This window comes from Anolis carolinensis, chromosome 1 (assembly GCF_035594765.1).
Source record: "Anolis carolinensis isolate JA03-04 chromosome 1, rAnoCar3.1.pri, whole genome shotgun sequence".
Lineage (NCBI taxonomy): Eukaryota > Metazoa > Chordata > Lepidosauria > Squamata > Dactyloidae > Anolis > Anolis carolinensis.
The window spans coordinates 123,483,331-123,503,892 of record NC_085841.1 but is presented as its reverse complement, the minus strand read 5'-3'; the positions used below and the strand labels follow the sequence as shown (position 1 = coordinate 123,503,892).

At 42.9% G+C, this 20,562-nt stretch overlaps 2 protein-coding genes and 1 long non-coding RNA gene across 3 annotated transcripts in view; 2 read left to right on the top strand and 1 right to left on the bottom strand.

Moving 5' to 3' along the window:
• Positions 1–3,559, bottom strand: part of asrgl1 (asparaginase and isoaspartyl peptidase 1) — a 42,891-nt gene extending 39,332 nt beyond the window's left edge. The window contains exon 1 of the mRNA XM_003215507.4: positions 3,398–3,559. The gene's annotated coding sequence lies outside the window, so the exon portion shown is untranslated. The remainder of the gene's footprint in view (positions 1–3,397) is intronic.
• The window catches only part of ogfrl1 (opioid growth factor receptor like 1), a 200,572-nt gene extending 181,699 nt beyond the window's left edge, over positions 1–18,873 (top strand). Inside the window, exon 2 of the mRNA XM_062981979.1 lies at positions 15,149–18,873. Within this exon, the coding sequence (XP_062838049.1) occupies positions 16,798–18,048 (1,251 nt within the window). The 5' untranslated portion in view covers positions 15,149–16,797 and the 3' untranslated portion in view covers positions 18,049–18,873. The remainder of the gene's footprint in view (positions 1–15,148) is intronic.
• LOC134299352 (uncharacterized) lies at positions 3,604–11,986 on the top strand. The gene is made up of 2 exons (XR_010006543.1): positions 3,604–3,766; positions 8,038–11,986. It is a non-coding gene; the product is annotated as an uncharacterized LOC134299352 (long non-coding RNA).
• Positions 18,874–20,562: the final 1,689 nt, after the last annotated feature.

The following is a 20,562-nucleotide window of genomic DNA, read 5'->3' as shown; positions in this document are numbered from 1 at the left end:
GATTATCCAACACAGTCGGCCTTTTAGCAGTCAATGTTTTTGTAGTCAATGTTTACAATACATTGTGATGTTTTGGTGCTAAATTCGTAAATATAGTAATTACTACACAGCATTACCGTGCATTGAACTACTTTTTCTGTCAAATTTATTGTATAACATGATTTTTTGGTGCTTAATTTGTAAAATCATAACGTAATTTAACGTTCAATAGACTTTTCCTTAATCCCTTCTTATTATCCAACATATTTGCTTATCCAACGTTTTGCCAGGGTGTTTATGCTAGATAAGTGAGATTCTATTGTATATTTATAATCTTATATTATCTGCTTAGGACTGAATTATATGAGGCTCCTTCTACACAGCTGTATAAAATGCATACTGAAGTGGATTATATGGCAGTGTGGACTCAAGATAATCCAGTTCAAAGTAGATAATATAAGATTATAAATGAGTAATATAGCTGTGTGGAAGGGCCTTGAGTCTACACTGCCATATAATCCAGTTCAAATCAGATAATCTGTATTTTATAGGCAGTGTGGAAGAGGCCTGATTGAAGCGGTTCTGGGTGCCTTCTAACTGGCAGCAATGGGAAAAAAACAATTATTCATCTCCCTCTAATTAGGACTTTATTTTTCTTGTTTTTTTATGTCTAAACACAGCGGGGATGACCATGTCCTTTGTGGCCAAGTTTCGTGGGTTTTGGGTGTTTAGTTTCGCTGTTTACTTTAAGGCAGAAACGGTCAGAACATTTTTATATATAGAGATGTAGATGGGTCCTATAACTGGCAGACGGAAGTTAGAGTTGAACAGCTCTAGAGGAGCACAGATTTGGAAAGGCTATACAAGGTGTCCCCACAAAAATGAATATACCCTTGATGAACAGCTAATAATAATCATGGTGATTATTATTTAATTATTTGAAGACAATACTATACATTCATATGTAAGTCTTATAATGATGACTTAATCAGTTTTACAAACTCCATGTTCAAAGTGGTGTCCCTGCCCAGTAATAAACTGCTTGCACTGTTGGAAAGACAGAGTTGCAAACCTCACTTAAATGCTTCTTTGGTCATTTTGTAACATTTTCCTATTATTGGGACCTTTAATCCTGTTAAGAGTGCATACAGACAGTCCCCAAATTACGAACTAGATAGGTTCTGTAGGTTAAGTTGAATTTGTATGTATGTTGGAACAGGTACTTTTTAAAGTGTAACTCCAGCCATATCTATCTATCTATCTATCTATCTATCTATCTATCTATCTATCTATCTTTCTTTCGACAGCATGGGGAAGGTTAGCACCCCTGTGGTGTATGTTTTTCTGTCTGTGCCCCTGTTCAGAAGATTCCGTCTCACTTTCTGTCCCTGTGAGAATTAGACTTCGAAAAAAGTTGGCTTGTTGTGGGAACAAGGATTGATGATAAAGCTTCAGTGGAGACAGCTTTTTTCACATGATAACTCTTACAAGAGTGAATTTCTCTAATTCTGAAAGCCAGTGGAGCTGACCTTGGACAGTGCTCCTCTGGAACTCATATCCAACAAAATCATACTCTATTCCAGGGGAAAAGGGGGAAAGGACTATCAAAACAAAAGTCAAATATCCTCTATCAAAAGTAGAGCACTTGAAGAACCAACCTGGACAAAGCATATTTTTTGAGAAGACAGAATTTCTGGACCACTCAAACAACCACCATGTCAGAGTACACAGAGAAGCCACTGAAATCCACAAGCATGTAGACAATTTCAACAGAAAGGAGGAAACAATGAAAATGAACAAAATCTGGCTGCCAGAATTTAAAAAAAAAAACCTTTAAAATCTGGACAGTAAATAAAGAACAACACTCAGAATACAGGAGACTTCCAGAGATAAAACAATCAGGGCCAGATAACACCTCCTAACAAAGGAGTCCCCCAGGCAGGAAGCAGCCAGGCTTTGAAGCTGCAAGGCCATTCAGTGCTAATCAAAGTGGCCAGTTGCAACATTCACACTTGCCTCAAGCAGACAAGAGTTCTTTCTCCCACCATGGACCTTCCAAAGATATATAAGCCCCACTTGCCAATTTTCCAACAGACCTCACATCTTCTGAGGATGCCTGCCATAGATGTGGTTGAAATGTCAGGAGTGAAAGGTTCTGGAACATGGCCATACAGCCCGGAAAACTCACAGCAACCCAGTGATTCTGGCCATGAAAGCTTTTGACAACACATTGTATCCAAAATGCTTGGGACCAGAGGTGTGTCTGAGCTTGGACCCTCAACCTGAGGGTCCCCAGGTGTTTTGGCCTACAACTCCCAGAAATCCCAGCCAGTTCACCAGCTGTTAGGATTTCTGGGAGTGGAAGGCCAAAACATCTGAGGAACACTGACATAGAGGCATATAATGAGATATTGTAGTGAGAGGACCTGAGTCTGAACATAAAATTCATTTCATAGAATAATAGAGTTGGAAGAGACCACATGGGCCATCTAGTCCAACCCCCTGCCATGCAGGAAATGCACAAATTACATTTATGCTTCATATATTCTATTCAAGGAAGAGAGGGGAAGGAATATCAAAATACAAGTCACATATCCTTTATCCAAAAAGCTTGGAGACAGAAGTGTCTGGGATTTTGGATCCATGGATTTCGGAAGATCTATATTTGCATTCATACAAAAGGAATATGATACGTATCTTGGAGATGGGATCCAAGTCTAAACACTAATTCATTTATGTTTTCTATACACCATCTACAGTTTAGCCATGGCATGTGCAAACTCTGGCCCTCCTGGGGTTTTGGACGACAACTCCCACAATTCCTACCAGCCTACCGGCTGTTAGGAATTGTGGGAGTTGTCGTCCAAAACCCCTGGAGGACCAACGTTTGCAAATGCCTGGATTAGCCAGAAGGCAATTATATACGCGACGTGTGTAATTCTGGTCATGAAACACAGTGTGTGCACACTGAACTCTAAGGAGGCAAAGGTATCACTGTCTCAGCCTCTCAGGTGCAGAATTGTGGGATATTTCCGGACTCTAGATAAGGGATGCTCAACCAGGATTTAGCATTTTATTCCCTCCTCCTTCTTCTGCAAAGTAACATACTGACACCTCTGAAGAAGCAGATCCATAATATAAGTGACCCCCGGCTTTTAAAGGGTGCACCCACACTACAGAATGAACGCATTTTGACACCACTTTAACTGCCCTGGCTCAAGGCTATGGAATCTTGGGAGGTGTAGCCTTGGCCTTCTCTGCCAATGAGGGCTGGTGCCTCACCGAACTGCTGCTCCCAGGATTCCACAGCACTGAGCCAGGAGAGTTAAAGTGGTGCCAAACCGCGCTAATTCCTCCATGTAGATGCGCCTTAAGTCTCCCTCTCCGCCCCTCTGCTCCCAAGGGGAGGTTTACTCACAGCTCGCGGCTTCCCAGGGCCGGGACCTCCCTTTCCCACAAAGACTGGCTTCTCAATGGAGAGCCGGGCTGCGACACTAATAGGGACAGGGAGGCGCCCTTCGCCCACTTCAGCTCGCCAAGTGTTTCAAGCCACGCTGCCCTGACAAGGATGGCCGCCGTTGCCTTCAGGTGGCCCGGGGAAAGCCTCCGCCCCTCCCCAAAATGGCGGAAGCATCCCATTCATTCGAAGCGGACGATGCCAAACGGCTGCCCGTTGTAAAGATGGCGGTGGTCCTTCCTCTACATAGACTGCCAGTGCCTATATCTACCCTCCACACAATGCGGACAGCTTGTATCTTTCTGCATGTAACGGATCACGTTGCTCTGAGTATTTACATCCATATATTCTTATTTTTTTATATATGTATGATAAGATATTTTATTAATTCTATATTTAGTCTTGTGCTATATTGTTTATATATCTCTGTATATACATATATCTGTATATATGTATGTATAGAGAGAGAGAGAGAGAGAGAGAGAGAGAGAAGACTCTCAATTATCCAAGCCTCGCTTATCCAAGTTTCTAGATTATCCAAGCCATTTTTGTAGTCAATGTTTTCAATATATCGTGATATTTTGGTGCTAAATTCGTAAATACAGTCATTACAACATAACATTACTGCGTATTGAACTGCTTTTTCTGTCAAATTTGTTGTAAAACATGATGTTTTGGTGCTTAATTTGTAAAATCATAACCTAATTTGATGTTTAATAGGCTTTTCCTTAATCTCTCCTTATTATCCAAGTTATTCACTTATCCAAGCTTCTGCTGGCCCGTTTAGCTTGGATAAATGAGACTCTACTGTATGTATATCTGTATATCTCTCTATATATATTTCTCTGTATATCATCTTCTTCATTCGTTTAGTCATCTCCGACTCTTCGTGACCTCATGGACCAGTCCACGCCAGAGCTCCCTGACGGCCGTCACCGCCCCCAGTTCCTTCAAGGTCAAGCCAGTCACTTCAAGGATGCTGTCCATCCATCTTGCCCTTGGTCGGCCTCTCTTCCTTTTTCCTTCCATTTTCCCCAGCATCGTGATCTTTTCCAAGCTTTCCTGTCTTCTCATGATGTGGTCAAAGTACTTCAGCCTTGCCTCTAATATCCTTCCCTCCAGTGAGCAACCGGGCATTATTTCCTGGAGGATGAACTGGTTGGATCTTCTTGCGGTCCAAGGCACTCTCAGGATTTTCCTCCAGCACCAAAGTTCAAAGGTGTCTATCTTCCTTCGCTCAGCCTTCCTTATGGTCCAGCTCTCGCATCCATAGGTTACTATGGGGAATGCCATTACTTTGACTATGCGGACCTTCGTTGCCAGTGTGATGTCTCTGCTCTTCACTATTTTGTCAAGGTTGGCCATTGCTTTCCTCCCAATAAGTAAACGTCTTCTGATTTCCTGGCTACAGTCTGCATCTGCAGTGATCTTCACGCCTAGAAATATAAAGTCTGTCACTGCCTCCACGTTTTCTCCTATTTGCCAGTTATCAATAGGTGTAGTTGCCATGATCTTGGTTTTCTTGACGTTTAACTGCAACCCAGCTTTTGCACTTTCTTCTTTCACTTTGGTGATAAGGCTCCTCAGCTCTTCCTCACTTTCGGCCATCAGAGTGGTATCATCTGCATACCTAAGGTTGTTAATGTTTCTTCCAGCAATTTTAATTCCAGCCTTGGATTCGTCAAGCCCCGCATGTCGCATGATGTGTTCTGCATACAAGTTGAATAGGGAGGGTGAAAGTATGCAGCCCTGCTGTACTCCTTTCCCAATCTTGAACCAGTCTGTTGTTCCATGGTCTGTTCTTACTGTGGCTACTTGGTCTTTATACAGATTTCTCAGGAGACAGACAAGATGAATTGGTATCCCCATACCACCAAGAACATGCCACAGTTTCTTATGATCCACACAGTTGAAGGCTTTGAAGTAGTCAATAAAACAGAAATAGATGTTTTTCTGAAACTCCCTGGCTTCCTCCATTATCCAACGGATATTGGCAATTTGGTCTCTCGTTCCTCTGCCTTTTCTGAACCCAGCTTGGACACCTGGCCACTCTCGCTCCATGTATTGCTGGAGTCTGCCTTGCAGGATCTTGAGCATTACCTTACTGGCATGGGAAATAAGTGCCACTGTACGAAAGTTTGAGCATTCTTTAGCGTTTCCCTTTTTTGGTATGGAGATATAAATTGATTTTTTCCAATCTTGTGTTTTCCATATTTGCTGGCATCACCTTGACAGCATCACCTTCCAAGATTAAACACCTCAACTGGGATCCCATCGTCTCCTGCTGCCTTGTTGTTAGCAATGCTTCTTAAGGCCTATTCAACCTCACTCCTCAGGATGTCTGGTTCTAATTCACTCACCACACTGTCAAAGCTATCCTCTATATTATTATCCTCCCTATACTAGTTTTCTATAAATTCCTCTTTTCCTGAGATTTTAACAATTAATTTGCTTGAAGCAAAATATTCAATTTTCACTCTCAGCATTTTGGTTTGTGTGAAATGTTTTGGTCACTCCAATCTTAACTGATAGAGGAGCAAAGATTCAGCCAATACAAACTAAGATTTTATGGGTCAGCATAATGAGGTACTGAAAATCCAGCACACAATGTTATGATAGATATTGATGTAACTGTACGGAAGTTTGAGCATTATTTAGCATTTCCCTTTTTGGGTATGGGGATATCTCTCTCTGTTTATATCTCTCTTTATTTCTCTCTGTGTGTATGTGTGTGTGTGTGTGTGTATGTGTGTGTGTGTGTATATATATATATATATATATACACACACACACACACACACATACACACATACACATACACTGTGTTTCCCCAAAAATAAGACAGTGTCTTATATTAATTTTTGCTCCCAAAGATGCTCTAGGTCTTATTTTCAGGGGGTCTTATTTTTCCATGAAGAAGAATGAACATTTATTATATACTGTACAGTAATTGTCATCACAAACCAACATAACCAGACAAACTGTGAATCCTATCAATAATTTCTTGTTAGTATCATTATTTCAATGTACAACAATCTATGGTACATACATTTACCGATCCTACATTCTCTGGTGTTCTGTTCAGCAAGCATGCTTCCAAACAAAAACTTTGCTAGGTCTTACTTTTGGGGGAGGCCTTATATTTAGCAATTTAGCAAAACCTCTACTTGGTATTATTTTCAGTGAATGTCTTATTTTTGGGGAAACAGGGTATTTCTCTCTCTCTCTCTCTCTCTCTCTCTCTATATATATATATATATATGAATGAGTGTGGAGCCAAGCAATCCTATATTTATTTTATCAATTCTATATTTTAGTTACGTGTTATAATGTTTCTCTCTCTCTCTCTCTCTCTCTCTCTCTCTCTCTCTATATATATATATATATATATATGAATGAGTGTGGAGCCATACAGTGGGTATATATAATGACATTTTATTCATTACATATACAACACACACACACACACACATATAAAACACCTCCCAACAAAGGATTCCCCCAGGCAGGAAGCTGCCAGGTTTGAAGCTGAAAGCCATTCAATGCTAAACAAGGTGGTCAATTGCAACATTCACACTTGCCTCCAAAAGACAAGAGTTTTTTCTCCCACCCTGAATCTTCCACAGATATATAAACCCCACTTGCCTAGTTTCCAATAGACCTCACAACCTCTAAGGGTGCCTGCCATAGATGTGGGCAAAACTTCAGGAGATAATGCTTCTAGAACTCTGCCATATCACCTGGAAAACTCACAGCAAGCCAGTGATTTCGGCCATGAAAGCCTTCAAGAACACATTTTATTTGTATGAGAGAGGGTGAAGCCAAGCAATTCTATACTTACTTTACAGTGAGTACATATAATTACATTTTGTTATATTATATTAATTTGTCATGTGTGTCCCCCCCCCCTCGGTGTGTGTGTGTGTGTGTGTGTAGCCAAGCAATCCTATACTGACTTTACAATGGGTACATCTGCTTCTGCAGCATTCAGAGGAATCTCTGCTGACCCTTGTTTGTATGTACATGCCTTCAAGCTGCCTGTTGATTAATGACAACCCCATTAATTTTATAGGGTCTTCTTAAGCAAGATTCCTTGAATTCTTTCCCTTGAAATATAGCCTACAACATCTGGTGTTTGTTGCGATCTCCCATCCAAGTACTAACCAGAGCTGACCATACTTAGTTTCCAAGTTCAGACAGGATCTGGGGCCTCTCGGAGTTTTGGGTCTAAAAAACTTATTTTTCTATGCTGTGGGTGCATCTCTTGCCTTCTTCAGAGGATGCCGAAACTGCAGGAGACAGCAGTAGTAAAACTGTTTCTCAGAGAAAGGAGTTTGAAAATTGAGGAGTAGGGAATAACAATAACAAGCACAGCACAACAGAAATGGCATATTCATTAATTTTAGGGATTTCAACAAGCTAACATCAAAAGAAGCATATTTCTCCACTTTGATCAAGGCTCGATCTATCATTATTCTCAGTTTTCTTTGTTTTTATTTTGCCATTATTATTATTATTATTATTATTATTATTTTTATATCTCACTTTTTCTCCCCACAAAAGAGACCCAAAGCTAACACCTCTTAATTTGTACTATTTAGATGCCAAACTAAGAAAAAGACTGGTTTGATGAAAATGATAACAAGATCCAACAGTTAACTGATAAGAAAAGGGAATCTTTCCAAATATGACAGAGAGACATCAACTGTGCTGCTAAGAAAATGATCTACACCACTGCAAAATCTGAGGTCCAAAGATGGACCAGAGAAAGGAAAGGACTACAGGAAAGGAGATTCCACCTGAACATCAGGAAGAATTTCCTCACTGTGAGGGCTGTTCAGCAGTGGAACTCTCTGCCCCGGAGTGTGGTGGAGGCTCCTTCTTTGGAGGCTTTTAAGCAGAGGATGGATGGCCATCTGTCGGGGGTGCTTTGAATGCGATTTCCTGCTTCTTGGCAAGGAGTTGGACTGGATGGCCCATGAGGTCGCTTCCAACTCTACTATTCTATGATTATATGATTCTAGAACTCAAGAATATATGTTGAACAAAAAAGGCTCAAGAAATTCAACACTTGTCCATGATGCATGGGGATTCTTTAATGCCACAAAGGTCATCTATGGCCCAACCTGTTTAGCATAATCACAGAATCATAGCAGAAGTCATGGCAGCACTGCCTAGTTCGGAGGAAGTCAGCAAAGCCATCAACCAACTAAAAAGCCAGCAACCCCAATGGGAACCCTGCTGAAATCGTTAAAGAGAATGGACCTGAGCTGACACAACTCCACCAGCTCATTGAAAAAGTGTGGGCAACCGAGAAAATCCCAGCAGACTTCAAAGATGCCACCATCATCACCCTTTTCAAAAAAAAGGGGGAAAGAACAGACTGTGGAAACTGTCGAGGTATCTCCCTTCTAACTTCTGCTGGGAAAATCCTCGCAAGAATCCTTGCAAACTGCCTTCTACCTGTCTTGGAAGACATCCTTTCAGAATCCCAGAATGGCTTCCGCCCCTTCAGAGGAACAGTGGATATGATTTTCACTGCATGGCAGCTCTAAGAAAAATGCAGGGAACAAAATCAACCTCTGTACATGGCATTCATCGACCTTGCAAAGGCAGGAGCCCCTGGTGGTGCAGTGGGTTAAACCCTTGTGCTGGCAGGACTGATTACTTGAAGGTTGGGTTGCTGACCTGAAGGTTGCCGGTTCGAATCCAACCCAGGGAGATTGCGGATGAGCTCCCTCTATCAAGTCCATCTCCATGCGGGGACATGAGAGAAGCCTCCCACGAAGATAGTAAAAACATCAAAATATCTGGGTGTCCCCTGGGTAACATTGTTGCAGTCGGCCAATTATCTCACACCAGAAGCGACTTGCTGTTTCTCAAGTCGCTCCTGACACACACACAAACACACACACACACACACACACACACACACACACACACAACCTTGCAAAGGCATTTGACACAGTGAATCACAGTGCTGTTTGGACTGGCCTCCAAAAAATCGAATGCCTTGACAAATTTGTGAACATCCTGTGGCTCCTCCGTGATGACATGATAGCAACAGTCTTGGACAGCAGCAGCCAGAAATCCTTGTGGTTGTGTGTGTGTGTGGGGGGGGGAGGAGTATTTTCGTTTTCCTAAATATTGGGGAGACAGACTTGCAGTGTGTTGCCTCTTCTGGAGGTTTCCAGAGCAAGAGAAGAGATAAACCCAAGGAAAGGGAAGAAAGGTATGGTCTGGAAACAAGTGCCACAATAACACAAAAGCTAGTTAGTGGGTCATATATGGTCCCAGGATCACACTGTCCCTGCCTCTGGTTTTAAAAGATCCTTGATTACAAACACAGCCCCTCATTGTATAACATCAAATCTTGCTCTCAAATTGTTGCCAGCATATTCGGTACCCAAAGTATCACATCAGCCATTTTTATATCCAGATAAATGTAATTAAAAAATCAGGCCTGCCTGAGATGTAACTCATTACATTGGATGTAGCCCACCAAAACTGTTAAGGTGTGTTAGACTACAGCAACAGAAATTGTATCACTTGGGTGTTCAATTCAGTTTTGTGCAATACCAAGAGCCAGGGTGACTGTGCAACTTCAATATAATTTTAAGACAGACTAATATGCAAGGTGATTGGGGATTAATTGGTATTCTGGTAGAAATGAGATAGAAGGGATAACGTGTAAAGAAAACGGGAAACGAAGCCACCACTCTTATGTTTCAAATGAAAGCGATTCTTATTTAGACGTATCTATAATTCTTGTTATCTAAATTATGGACAGGCAATTCTTTTTAAAAAATAACATCAACTGAATGGGTTTATGTACTTGTTATGCATGTCAGAAGCACAAACACTTTCTTCAAAATGCAAGCAATGCCTTATAGCTTAACTTTTTAAAGGGAAGTAGAATACCCAATCCTAAAATGTACTAGGAGTAACTTAGCCTAAGGCAATACTAAATACATGATTACTGAAGGCGTGTGATGCTACTACAGTTTTCTCAATCTAAAATGGTCTCAGTCTGTTTAGCCTAAAGTTGGAAGATTGCTTGGGATTTCTGTGTACTAGAACAGTCTTGGATAGAAATTAATACATCTGAACTTGCTCTTTACTGAACCATCTCTATAAGAAATTCTGCCATCACTGAGACTTCATCAGATTGTCCTATGGGCCGGAAGTATCCAAAGAGACAGATTCTCCTAAGAGAGGCAGCTGCAGAGAAGTCAATCCAGTTCAGGTCATGTACAGATAATTCTAGAAGATGAAGGAAGGTGCAGGGGCAAGGTTTCAGAAGTTGTTACACAAAGCCAGTAATCTAGAAATTCAAAGCCCCAAAGAATTGAGACAAGGAATCATGAATGGGAACTTGTCCAGAGGTCACGATTGTTAGGAAACACAGGAGTATTAAGAGCATGGCCAGTCAAAGAGGTTGAACCATTGGATTTTTTCCCAACTGCTAGGATGGTCAGTGTCTTATACTTAACAGATGGTGTCTACAAGGTTTTAACATGTCTCCTTGCCATACTTCAAAGGGAGGGAATGTCTCTTCAATTTATGTCAAATCCTGCTGAGGAAGAAACCCCTGAGATGCTGTAGCCACCAGCTTCTCGGATTGGGGAAGGAAGGGGCATCTGGAATTAGAAACTGCGTTCAATCCAACCCTCTATGCCAATTCCAATGAATAATTTATGATACAAGCTGGATCTACACTTAAACTGCATTATATTAGTTTTCACTGGCTATATAATAAATTCACACTGCATTATTTGGCAGTATAGATCCATCCACAGATAACATTCTCTTGAGTAAATAAGTAAAATCCAAAACCAAATGAGTAAAATCCAAAACCAAATGAGTTCAATGAGTAAATGAGTAAAATCCAAAACCAAATGAGTTCAGATGCCTATCTATTTGTGTGTCCATCAATCTATCCATCTATCCAATCTTTATCTAGATATTTTATATCCAGCCTTTCTCCTTGTGTAGGACTCAAGCCAGCTTGCAAAAATGCTAGAATATGAAAAAGCTAAAAGGCTGATAATAACAACATTAAAATGATATGTGAACAGATTAGAATATAAAATGTCTTTAAAATTTCACAAATGTAAAAATAATTTAAAACTTAAAAATAAAGTTAAAAATATAGCACACTCCCCACAACCAATTAATTGCTAAATGCTTGTTTGACTAGAAAGGCCTTTACCTGCTAGTAAAAGAAAAGCAAAATAGGGGCCAGTTTGATTTGTATTAGGAGAAAAGACTTTTCTTACTCATCCAAAATAATGATAGTCTGATGAAATAGAAAACAGAACTCCTGGATATTAGTCCTTTGGAGTCAGTGTGCAAATGTAACTTTGGGTCTAGGACTTGGTTCAAGTATGAAGTTCAGACATAGTTACAAATTTTGGAAGCTTGTCCATATACTATCTAAGTAGAGAGAGGTGTCATGCTTTGATAAAGCTAAAAATACACCGGAAAGAATTGTCATATACTGTTAGGGGGAAATGGAAATACAAAATAAAGTGAAGGATATGAATTGAAGATTTCACTACTCTCCTTATTCATAGAAATACATCAGAACTCAATGGTTCTCAAGGAAAGGTTAAACATAATACCAAGGGGACACTGATGTTTTAGATGTGGTCTGGGTGGCATGACCCTTTTGAGAATAGAATGAAACTGATTGGAGAACTTTGGCAAAGAGCTAACAAAGTCATCATTTGAAGATGACCTAGAAATCTAGACAAAGAGCAAGAGGAGTAATCTCAGCTCTCATAGAAAAGATGTAATAGTGTCTTCCCTACATGAAATCAATCTTTCTGGGCAAATGTGCCCTTTGCTGACCTTACAATTTATGGCATGATATACCAGAAATATATCTTATAAATGAGATATTAGAAAGAAAGAGAAATACCCATACACACATCTTAACTAGAATTCTTTAAGAAGAGGTCCATACTTATCAGTTCCTATGTTCAGACCAACTAAAAGGTGGATGCAGAGGGGAGTGGACCATGAACCCTGAACCCCAAGGACAGCCCCTGGGTGATGCCATCATTAAGTGAAATGTATTAAGTACCAACTGCAGCAGATGAAATGGGGTGATTAAATATTTATTCTCCCTAATTCCATAATATATCCTACTTGCTTCCAACCAAAAGGTGAATGTAGACGAGAGTGGAACATGAGCCCAAGGACCCTTCTACATTTTGCTAAAAACCCAGAAGTAATTGGGATAAAAGGGGTGTGTGGCTATATGACTTTCAACAAAGTGCGGGCGGAATCGGGTTAACAGCTGAAAAGCACGTGTTTAAAAAGTGCGCTTAAAACCCGATTCCACCCAAAAAATGTGCACCCTTACATGACTGCATATCCCTGCAGTCATGCAAAACATGTGTTTCCCTTCCCTTCCCTTCCCTCTGTGTGGACTGCCCCAGCGCACATGCACACTTTAAAAGCCTGAAACAGCTGATCAACTGATTGGGCTGTCAAAACATGAAGCCATGGACACACAGGTGGGTCAAGGGAAGCACAAATGGAAAACTCTCTGAAACTCTTTTAAACTTTATCTATATATATATAAAAGAGTGATGGCATCACGGCAACCCACAAAACAACAAAAGTACAGGCCCCCCAACCTCGAAATTTGACAACACAACCCATCACCCATGCCTCAGGGTTGATACAACAAAAAGAAAAGAAAAATAAAGTCCTAATTAGAGGGAGAGAAATAAATTTTTTATCCAATTGCTGCCAGTTTAGAGGGCTAATCTCTGCCCACTTCGTTGCCTAGCAACCAAGGGACAGCCAGGTTTCAGTTAGGGGACAGGCAGATGTAGGCCTCACTTAGACGTCTTCCACAGATTATCTAATTTGCACTGGATTATATGGCAGTGTAGACTCAAGGCCCTTCCACACAGCTATATAACCCATTTATAATCTTATATTATCTGCTTTGCACTGGATTATCTTGACTCCACACTGCCATATAATCCACTTCAGTGTGCATTTTATACAGCTGTGAAGAAGGGGCCTCATATAATCCATTTCTAAGCAGATAATATAAGATTATAAATATACAGTAGACTCTCACTTATCCAACATAAACAGGCCAGCAGAACGTTGGATAAGTGAATATGTTGGATAATAAGAAGGGATTCAGGAAAAGCTGATTAAAAATCAAATTAGGTAATCATTATACAAATTAAGCACCAAAACATCATATTATACAACAAATTTGACAGAAAAGGTAGTTCCACGCGCAGTAATGCTATGTAGTAATTACAATAGAGTCTCACTTATCCAACACTCGCTTATCCAACGTTCTGGATTAACCAACGCATTTTTGTAGTCAATGTTTTCAATATATCGTGATATTTTGGTGCTAAATTCATAAATACAGTAATTACTACATAGCATTACTGCGTATTGAACTACTTTTTCTGCCAAATTTGTTGTCTAACATGATGTTTTGGTGTTTCATTTGTAAAATCATAACCTAATTTGATATTTAATAGGCTTTTCCTTAACGCCTCCTTATTATCCAACATATTTGCTTATCCAACATTTTGCCAGCCCACTTATGTTGGATAAGTGAGACTTTACTGTACTGTATTTACAAATTTACCAGTAAAATATCATAATGAATTTAAAACACTGACTACAAAAACATTGATTATGAAAAGGCAGACTGTGTTGGATAATCCAGAACATTGTATAAGCGAATGTTGGATAAGTGAGATTCTACTTTGATTTGAAATAATTTCTAGGATAGAATAATGCAGAACAATATAATCTCTAAAACCAGGACAGTAATAAAGAAATAAAGAAAGTAAATAAAGCAAGGAAATTGGAAATTCCACAAAGGAAACAATCAGGGCCAGCTAACACCTCCCAAGAAAGGATTCTTCCAGAAAGGAAGCTCAGAAGGCAGTGAAGCACTATGTATTACCAAAGTCATTATTATTACTATCATTACTATTATTATTATTATTATTATTATTATTATTATTATTATTATGATGTTGCGGTCAACCGTGAAAATGAATACAATCTGGTTCCAAGTATTCAAAAACTGTTATGATTGAGCCTCATGGCTCTGTTACTGACAGACGTGGGCGTAAGACTCCTCGAGAGTCAGATACTCTCGAGGAGCGAGAGAGAAAAAGACTGCGAGACATATTTGCAGCACCATCTGACGAAGAGTCTTTCGAGGGGTTTACGGAGAGAATGGAGGAGGGGCTGGTTAGCTCAGAGGAGGATGAGATGGATTGGACTCGGGTAAGGGAGGAATTGGGTGCCACTGGCCATGATGGGACAGAAGATGAATGGGGACCTTCAGGATTAGACCCATGGCTTAGCTGGAGGGATGGGACGGGATCCACAGCTGGAGATGCTGTTGGGCGTAGTCAGAGGTGTTCCAGCTCTGACGAGGAAAGTGATGAGGAAACGCCCGGGTTAAGGAGGACAGCTGACAGTGATGAGGATTTGTAACTGGCATAAAATGGGGCTTGGGAGCAATTGCAAATTGCGTTGGGCAAGGTAATCTGGACAAACGCTTGGGATCTGTGTGTGTGGGACGCTTTCCTGAAGACTGGTGTGTTTTCCTGTGCTGAGACGTAAGTGGTTTTGGAATTCAGGGTCAGTCGGCGGGAGGAATTGTGTGGGCATTTGTTTGTGCAAACCTGTGCTTACTCTTATTAGCTTGACCTTCCGTCGTCTTCTTGACGGACGCCATCTCCTGCTTTGAGAACTCGGACTGAACTGACCACGGCTTGTCTTCCCCCCTTCTTGGACTTGGAAAAACTACAAACGTCTGCTTCTGGCTTTGATCTACGGAACGGAACTGGTCTACTCTACTGCTACAATCCTTGGCTGATCTGCTCGTGTTGGAAATCCTGTCTGCTGTGTGTGTGTGGAAGCGACGCAAGTTACTCTAAGCACAGTGTTGGCAGCAGAGAGGAATCTGCTGCCAATTAGTTGCATTCTTTGTATCTTCTGTTCCTTGGCTTTCGTTTTGTTTATACCCAGGCTGAAGCAAGCAGTTTGTTTTTACCCGGATTAAACTCCGGTTTAATCCGGTTTATCTTTTGAACATTTACTTTTGTCCCTTTTTGCTCCTAAAGGCAAATACTGCCTGGCCCTTGTGTTTTACGGGCATTTTTTGAGTTCTGTAATCTAATAAACTCTGTTACTTTGAATCTTGTGGCGTTCTGTCCTTGACAGATTGCCCAACGCCCATAAAAAGTTTATTGCAGCAATAAACCCGTCAGGAAGACGATGGATGAGTTAAGGGCCAGATTTGACCAATTGCAAACGGCTTTTACCGTTAGCCAAACAGCTCATGCTGTGAAAGGACATGTTTTGACTCCTGAACGCTTTGACGGAACCAGGTGCAAGTTGCCAACCTTTTTGGCACAAGTGGAGCTTTATTTTTCTCAGCTCAGTGCTCATGCTTTTCCTACAGACACTAGCAAGGTGGCCTTTATTTTGAGTTTGTTGACCGGTCCCGCAGGACAATGGGCCACTAATTTAATTTTGGGAAATGACCCAGTCAAAGACAATTTGAATAATTTCAAAAAGTTGTTAACTGATACTTTTGGGGATCCTCTCCGCACGGAGAACGCTGGGTGGGCTCTGTATCGGTTGAAACAGGGAAAGGGGACTGTTTTGGATTACTTAAATAAGTTTAACCTGTATCGCCACCAGCTGGATTGGGGGGAAAATGCATTCATGCTTTTATTTACTGCCGGGTTAAGTGATATGCTCCAGGATGAATTAGCACGCTTGGAGCCGGCTGAAAGTTGGGACGCCTTAGTGGCTAAGGTGCTGCGTTTAGACGCAAGGTTCGAGGCTCGTAAACACTCAAAAGCAATGTGTGCGCCACCCATGCATGTAACCAGGGCACCTGTGGTGATGGGGGAAGAGCCTATGGAGCTTGGGGTTTTTAAAAAGCTGTCTACAGAGGAAAAGAGCCGTAGGAGGCAGCTGGGCTTGTGTTTGTACTGTGGGAATGCTGGGCATTTTGCCAAAGATTGTAATGTGAAACCTTCCCAGCTTTCGGGAAAAGGCCAGCCCTAGTGCGACGTGAGTCCAACGCACTAGGGCTCCTCAAGCAGTCAACTGAGGGGAGGAAGCATGTTTTCGTACCCATTACATTATCTGTTGGGGGAAGGGAACTTGTTTCTACTTTGGCACTGCTGGACTCAGGGGCTACGGTCTCTTATGTAGATATTGAGTTTGCTAAGAAGCATGGCATTCCTAGAGTGCGCAAGGCATGCGACGTGTGGGTGGAAGGAGCAGATGGGAGACTGCTGGAGACTGGGGTGGTTAACCATGAAACCTCAGCAGTAATGTGGGAGGTGCAGGGAGTAACGGGAACGTTTGTGTGGGATATTACGAGCTTGCCTAGATATGATGTGATCCTGGGGATGGATTGGCTAGCTGTAGTAAACCCACAAGTAGATTGGGCGACACGTAAAGTGATCTTAAAGAGGCAGGATTGTTGCACTCTAAATGTTACTCATTCTGATATGGAGGGAGTGCCTGCTGAGTATGGGGAGTTCTCTGATGTATTTTGTAAAAGAGAAGCGGACAAATTACCACCGCACAGGCCATATGATTGCGCCATCAAGTTGGCAGAAGGTGCGAAATTGCCAGCAGGGAGGCTGTATGCCTTGACTGTACCGGAAAGGCAAGCTTTGCGGGAGTTTCTAGATGAAAATTTAGCCAAGGGGTTTATTCGCCCATCTAGTTCTCCAACTGCGGCACCAGTATTCTTTGTAGCCAAAAAGACTGGGGAACTTAGGCTGGTCTGCGACTATCGGATCCTAAACAAATACACCATTCGGGATAGGTACCCGCTCCCTTTAATCTCGGAACTGTTATCAAGGGTGCAAGGGGCTAAGGTCTTTACCAAGCTTGACCTGCGGGGGGCCTATAACTTAATCCGTATACGGGAAGGGGATGAATGGAAGACGGCATTTAACACGTGTTTCGGATGCCACGAGTTCCGAGTCATGCCTTTTGGGCTTTGTAATGCTCCTGCGGTCTTCCAGAGGTTCATGAACGATGTGTTCAGGGACCTAATTGACCAATTTTTAGTGATTTATTTGGATGATATCTTGATTTTTTCTAAGGACGAGAAAGAACATCGTCAACATGTCAAGCAGGTTCTGCACCGACTGCGGGCTAATGGGCTTTTCGCCAAGGCTTCCAAGTGCGTCTTTCATGTGCCTGAAGTGGAGTTCCTAGGTCATGTAGTGTCAGGTAGGGAACTTAAAATGGACCCACATAAGGTTGACGCCGTCAACTCATGGCAGGAGCTGAAGACTAAGAAGGATGTACAAAGGTTCTTAGGTTTCGCTAATTACTACCGGGAGTTTATTCCGAATTTTGCAAAGCTCACGGTACCTTTGACGCAGCTCCTGCGCAAGAAACAGCCATTTGTGTGGGGGCGGGAAGCTCACGAGGCGTTTCTACAACTTAAGTCTAGTTTTCAATCGGATAACATACTAACCCATCCTGATGTTGACAAACCGTTCGTGGTAGAAGCGGACGCTTCTAGCTACGCGTTGGGGGCTGTATTGTCTCAGAAGGTGTGATGACCCATGGGCCTTGTAGTCCTGCTCAGGACATTGTAATTCCTGATGAAGATGAAAACTTGGGTTTTTTACCTTCTCAGTCTGAACTGGATTCCTCTCAGCCAGATCTTTCCCAGGCAGATCTGGGAACCTTGCACCTGCAAGAAAGTTGTCTCCCAGAAGTATGTCAAACAAGCCCAGAGCCTACTTCTCCCGTATTCTTGCGCCGGGAGTTTTGTAAACAACAGAGAAGTTTGGATTCAGCTTCGCGCAGGAGTGCAAGGATTGCAGCTAAGAATGTGGCCAATTAAGACTGCTTCTCGTGAGAATCTTTGGGGAGTCTCACATCTGGTCTCAGAGTTAGCTTTCGGTTCTGATTCCCAGAGTACTGCTTCGGCGGGAAAGCTAGACTCTATTTAGGTGTTTTACCCGCGTAGTAACTTCGCGGAGTCAATTCGTCAGCCTACGGAGCGGGTCGTGTCTGGACAGCGCGCTCCGATTCAAGCCTCGCTCTCGCTCAAGCCTTGCCTTGCTATCCAGCCTTCGCCTTGCTTCCCAGCCTTTGTTTACCTACGGACTTTGCCTTGTTTCCCAGGACCAATCCTTGCCTTGTACCACGGATTTTACCAAGTTATTCCACGGACCTTGTTCTTGTTCCTAGTTACCTTGTTCCACGTTCAAGCCTTGTTTCAAGTATCAAGTTATTTCCTAGCCTCGCTCAAGTTTCATGGACTAAAGGACCTTGTCATCTCCCCTCACTTTGCTTGGCAAAGTGAGTGTTTCGGTTATTGGATTACAACTTTGGACCTTAATATTTCTTATTGGACATTGCTTTCTTGGACTAATTCTGACCTTTCCTGAAAGGTCTAATTCTGGACTATTTTCTACACTTGTTTTTATTAACTTTATATATTCCTTCAATAAAGATATTAGATAGATTCTGGCCTCTGTGTATGGTTATTGGTGCTCTGCAGCCTGGGTCTTGACAGTTTGACTCCGCCACCCTAAGCACCAATTAACCTCGGCCAGAATGTCTACCGGAGTCGTACCTGGGCCGAGCGGCCAGCCGATTACCTACACCATCGACAAGGAGGAGGTGGACCGAATCCGTGATAAGCTCAATGCACAGGATGGAGAAATAAGGGGTTTGAAGGAACGCGGAATTCGTCTTCCGGCCATGGCGTTGCCAACCAAGTTTACTGGAGAAGCTTCTAAGGTTCATGTCTTCCGTCGCCAATGTCAAGCTTATCTAGAGGCCCGTGCTGCCGAGTTTCCCCAAGAAGACATCAAAGTGGCATGGGTTTACAGTCTTCTAGACGGGCCAGCGGCCAGCTGGGCGACGGCACTGTACGACCAAGCCTCTCCACACCTAAGATCAGCGCAACGCTTCTTGGACCACCTCAAGGAGACTTGGGGAATCGAGGACAATTTGGAGGCAGCCGGTCACAAACTCCGTCGCCTTTTCCAAGGAGACAGACCTATGTCTCAGTATATAGCCGAGTTCCGAGTGCTGGCCCACAACACCGGCTGGAACGATGTAGCCCTCAGGGGACAATTCCGGGAGGGTCTCAACATTGAAATGCTGGAAGAAATCTCCAAGGTGGATCCTCCCCAGACCCTCGAGGCACTCATTGATCAATGTTTACGGGCTGAAGTCATGATTGCCAACAGGAAACAGTGGGTTCGAGGCCAGGGCGGTAGAGCCGGGGCAAAACCCCCCGCTCCCGCCAGCGTTCAGCCACGTCCGGTCTGGAGACCCCCACCGCCAACCCCATACCCCAGAGGGAGCGAGGAGGTGCCGATGCAGTTGGGCAATGTGCGTCCCAGACTAGATGCCGCCGAGAAGGCCCGTCGTCAACGCTTAAACCTCTGCTGGTACTGCGGGAACGGGGGCCACTTCGCCAGAGAGTGCCCAGCCAAAGGGAAGCCTGCCGCCCGTCTTGCGGCGGCGTCCTCCACGGAGACGAAGACGTCTGAGCCGACTGGCACACAGCCGGCGGGGGAAGCCAACGACCGGGTGTAGAGAGGCTCGCCAACCCGGTCAAAAAATCCATCCAAGAGCCGCCAACCGGGGTCCTGTTCCTTCTCGTGGTCACATTATGGTCAGCAAAAAGGGGACCCGTCATGATCCACGCCATGATAGACTCTGGAGCTACCAACAATTTCATCGATAGAGAGTATGCCGACTCTCTGGGATTACAATATCATGATTTCAAGAATGCCCGTGTGGTGCAAGCCATAGACGGCCGCCCCCTCAAGACGGGCCCCGTAAGTCAGTGGTCGGAACCCACCAGGATGTGGATAAGGGAACATATGGAAGAGATTTCCTTCTTTGTTACCGAGGTTCCTCATTTCCCTGTGATTTTGGGAATTCCATGGCTGACTCTCCACGACCCTAACATCTCCTGGTCCAACAGAGAACTGCAGTTTGCTTCACCGTACTGCCAAAACCATTGCCTCGTAGCCAAGGTATGCCACGCCACGGACACCGAGCCCATCATCACCTTGCCAAAGAAGTACTCCGAGTATTGGGAT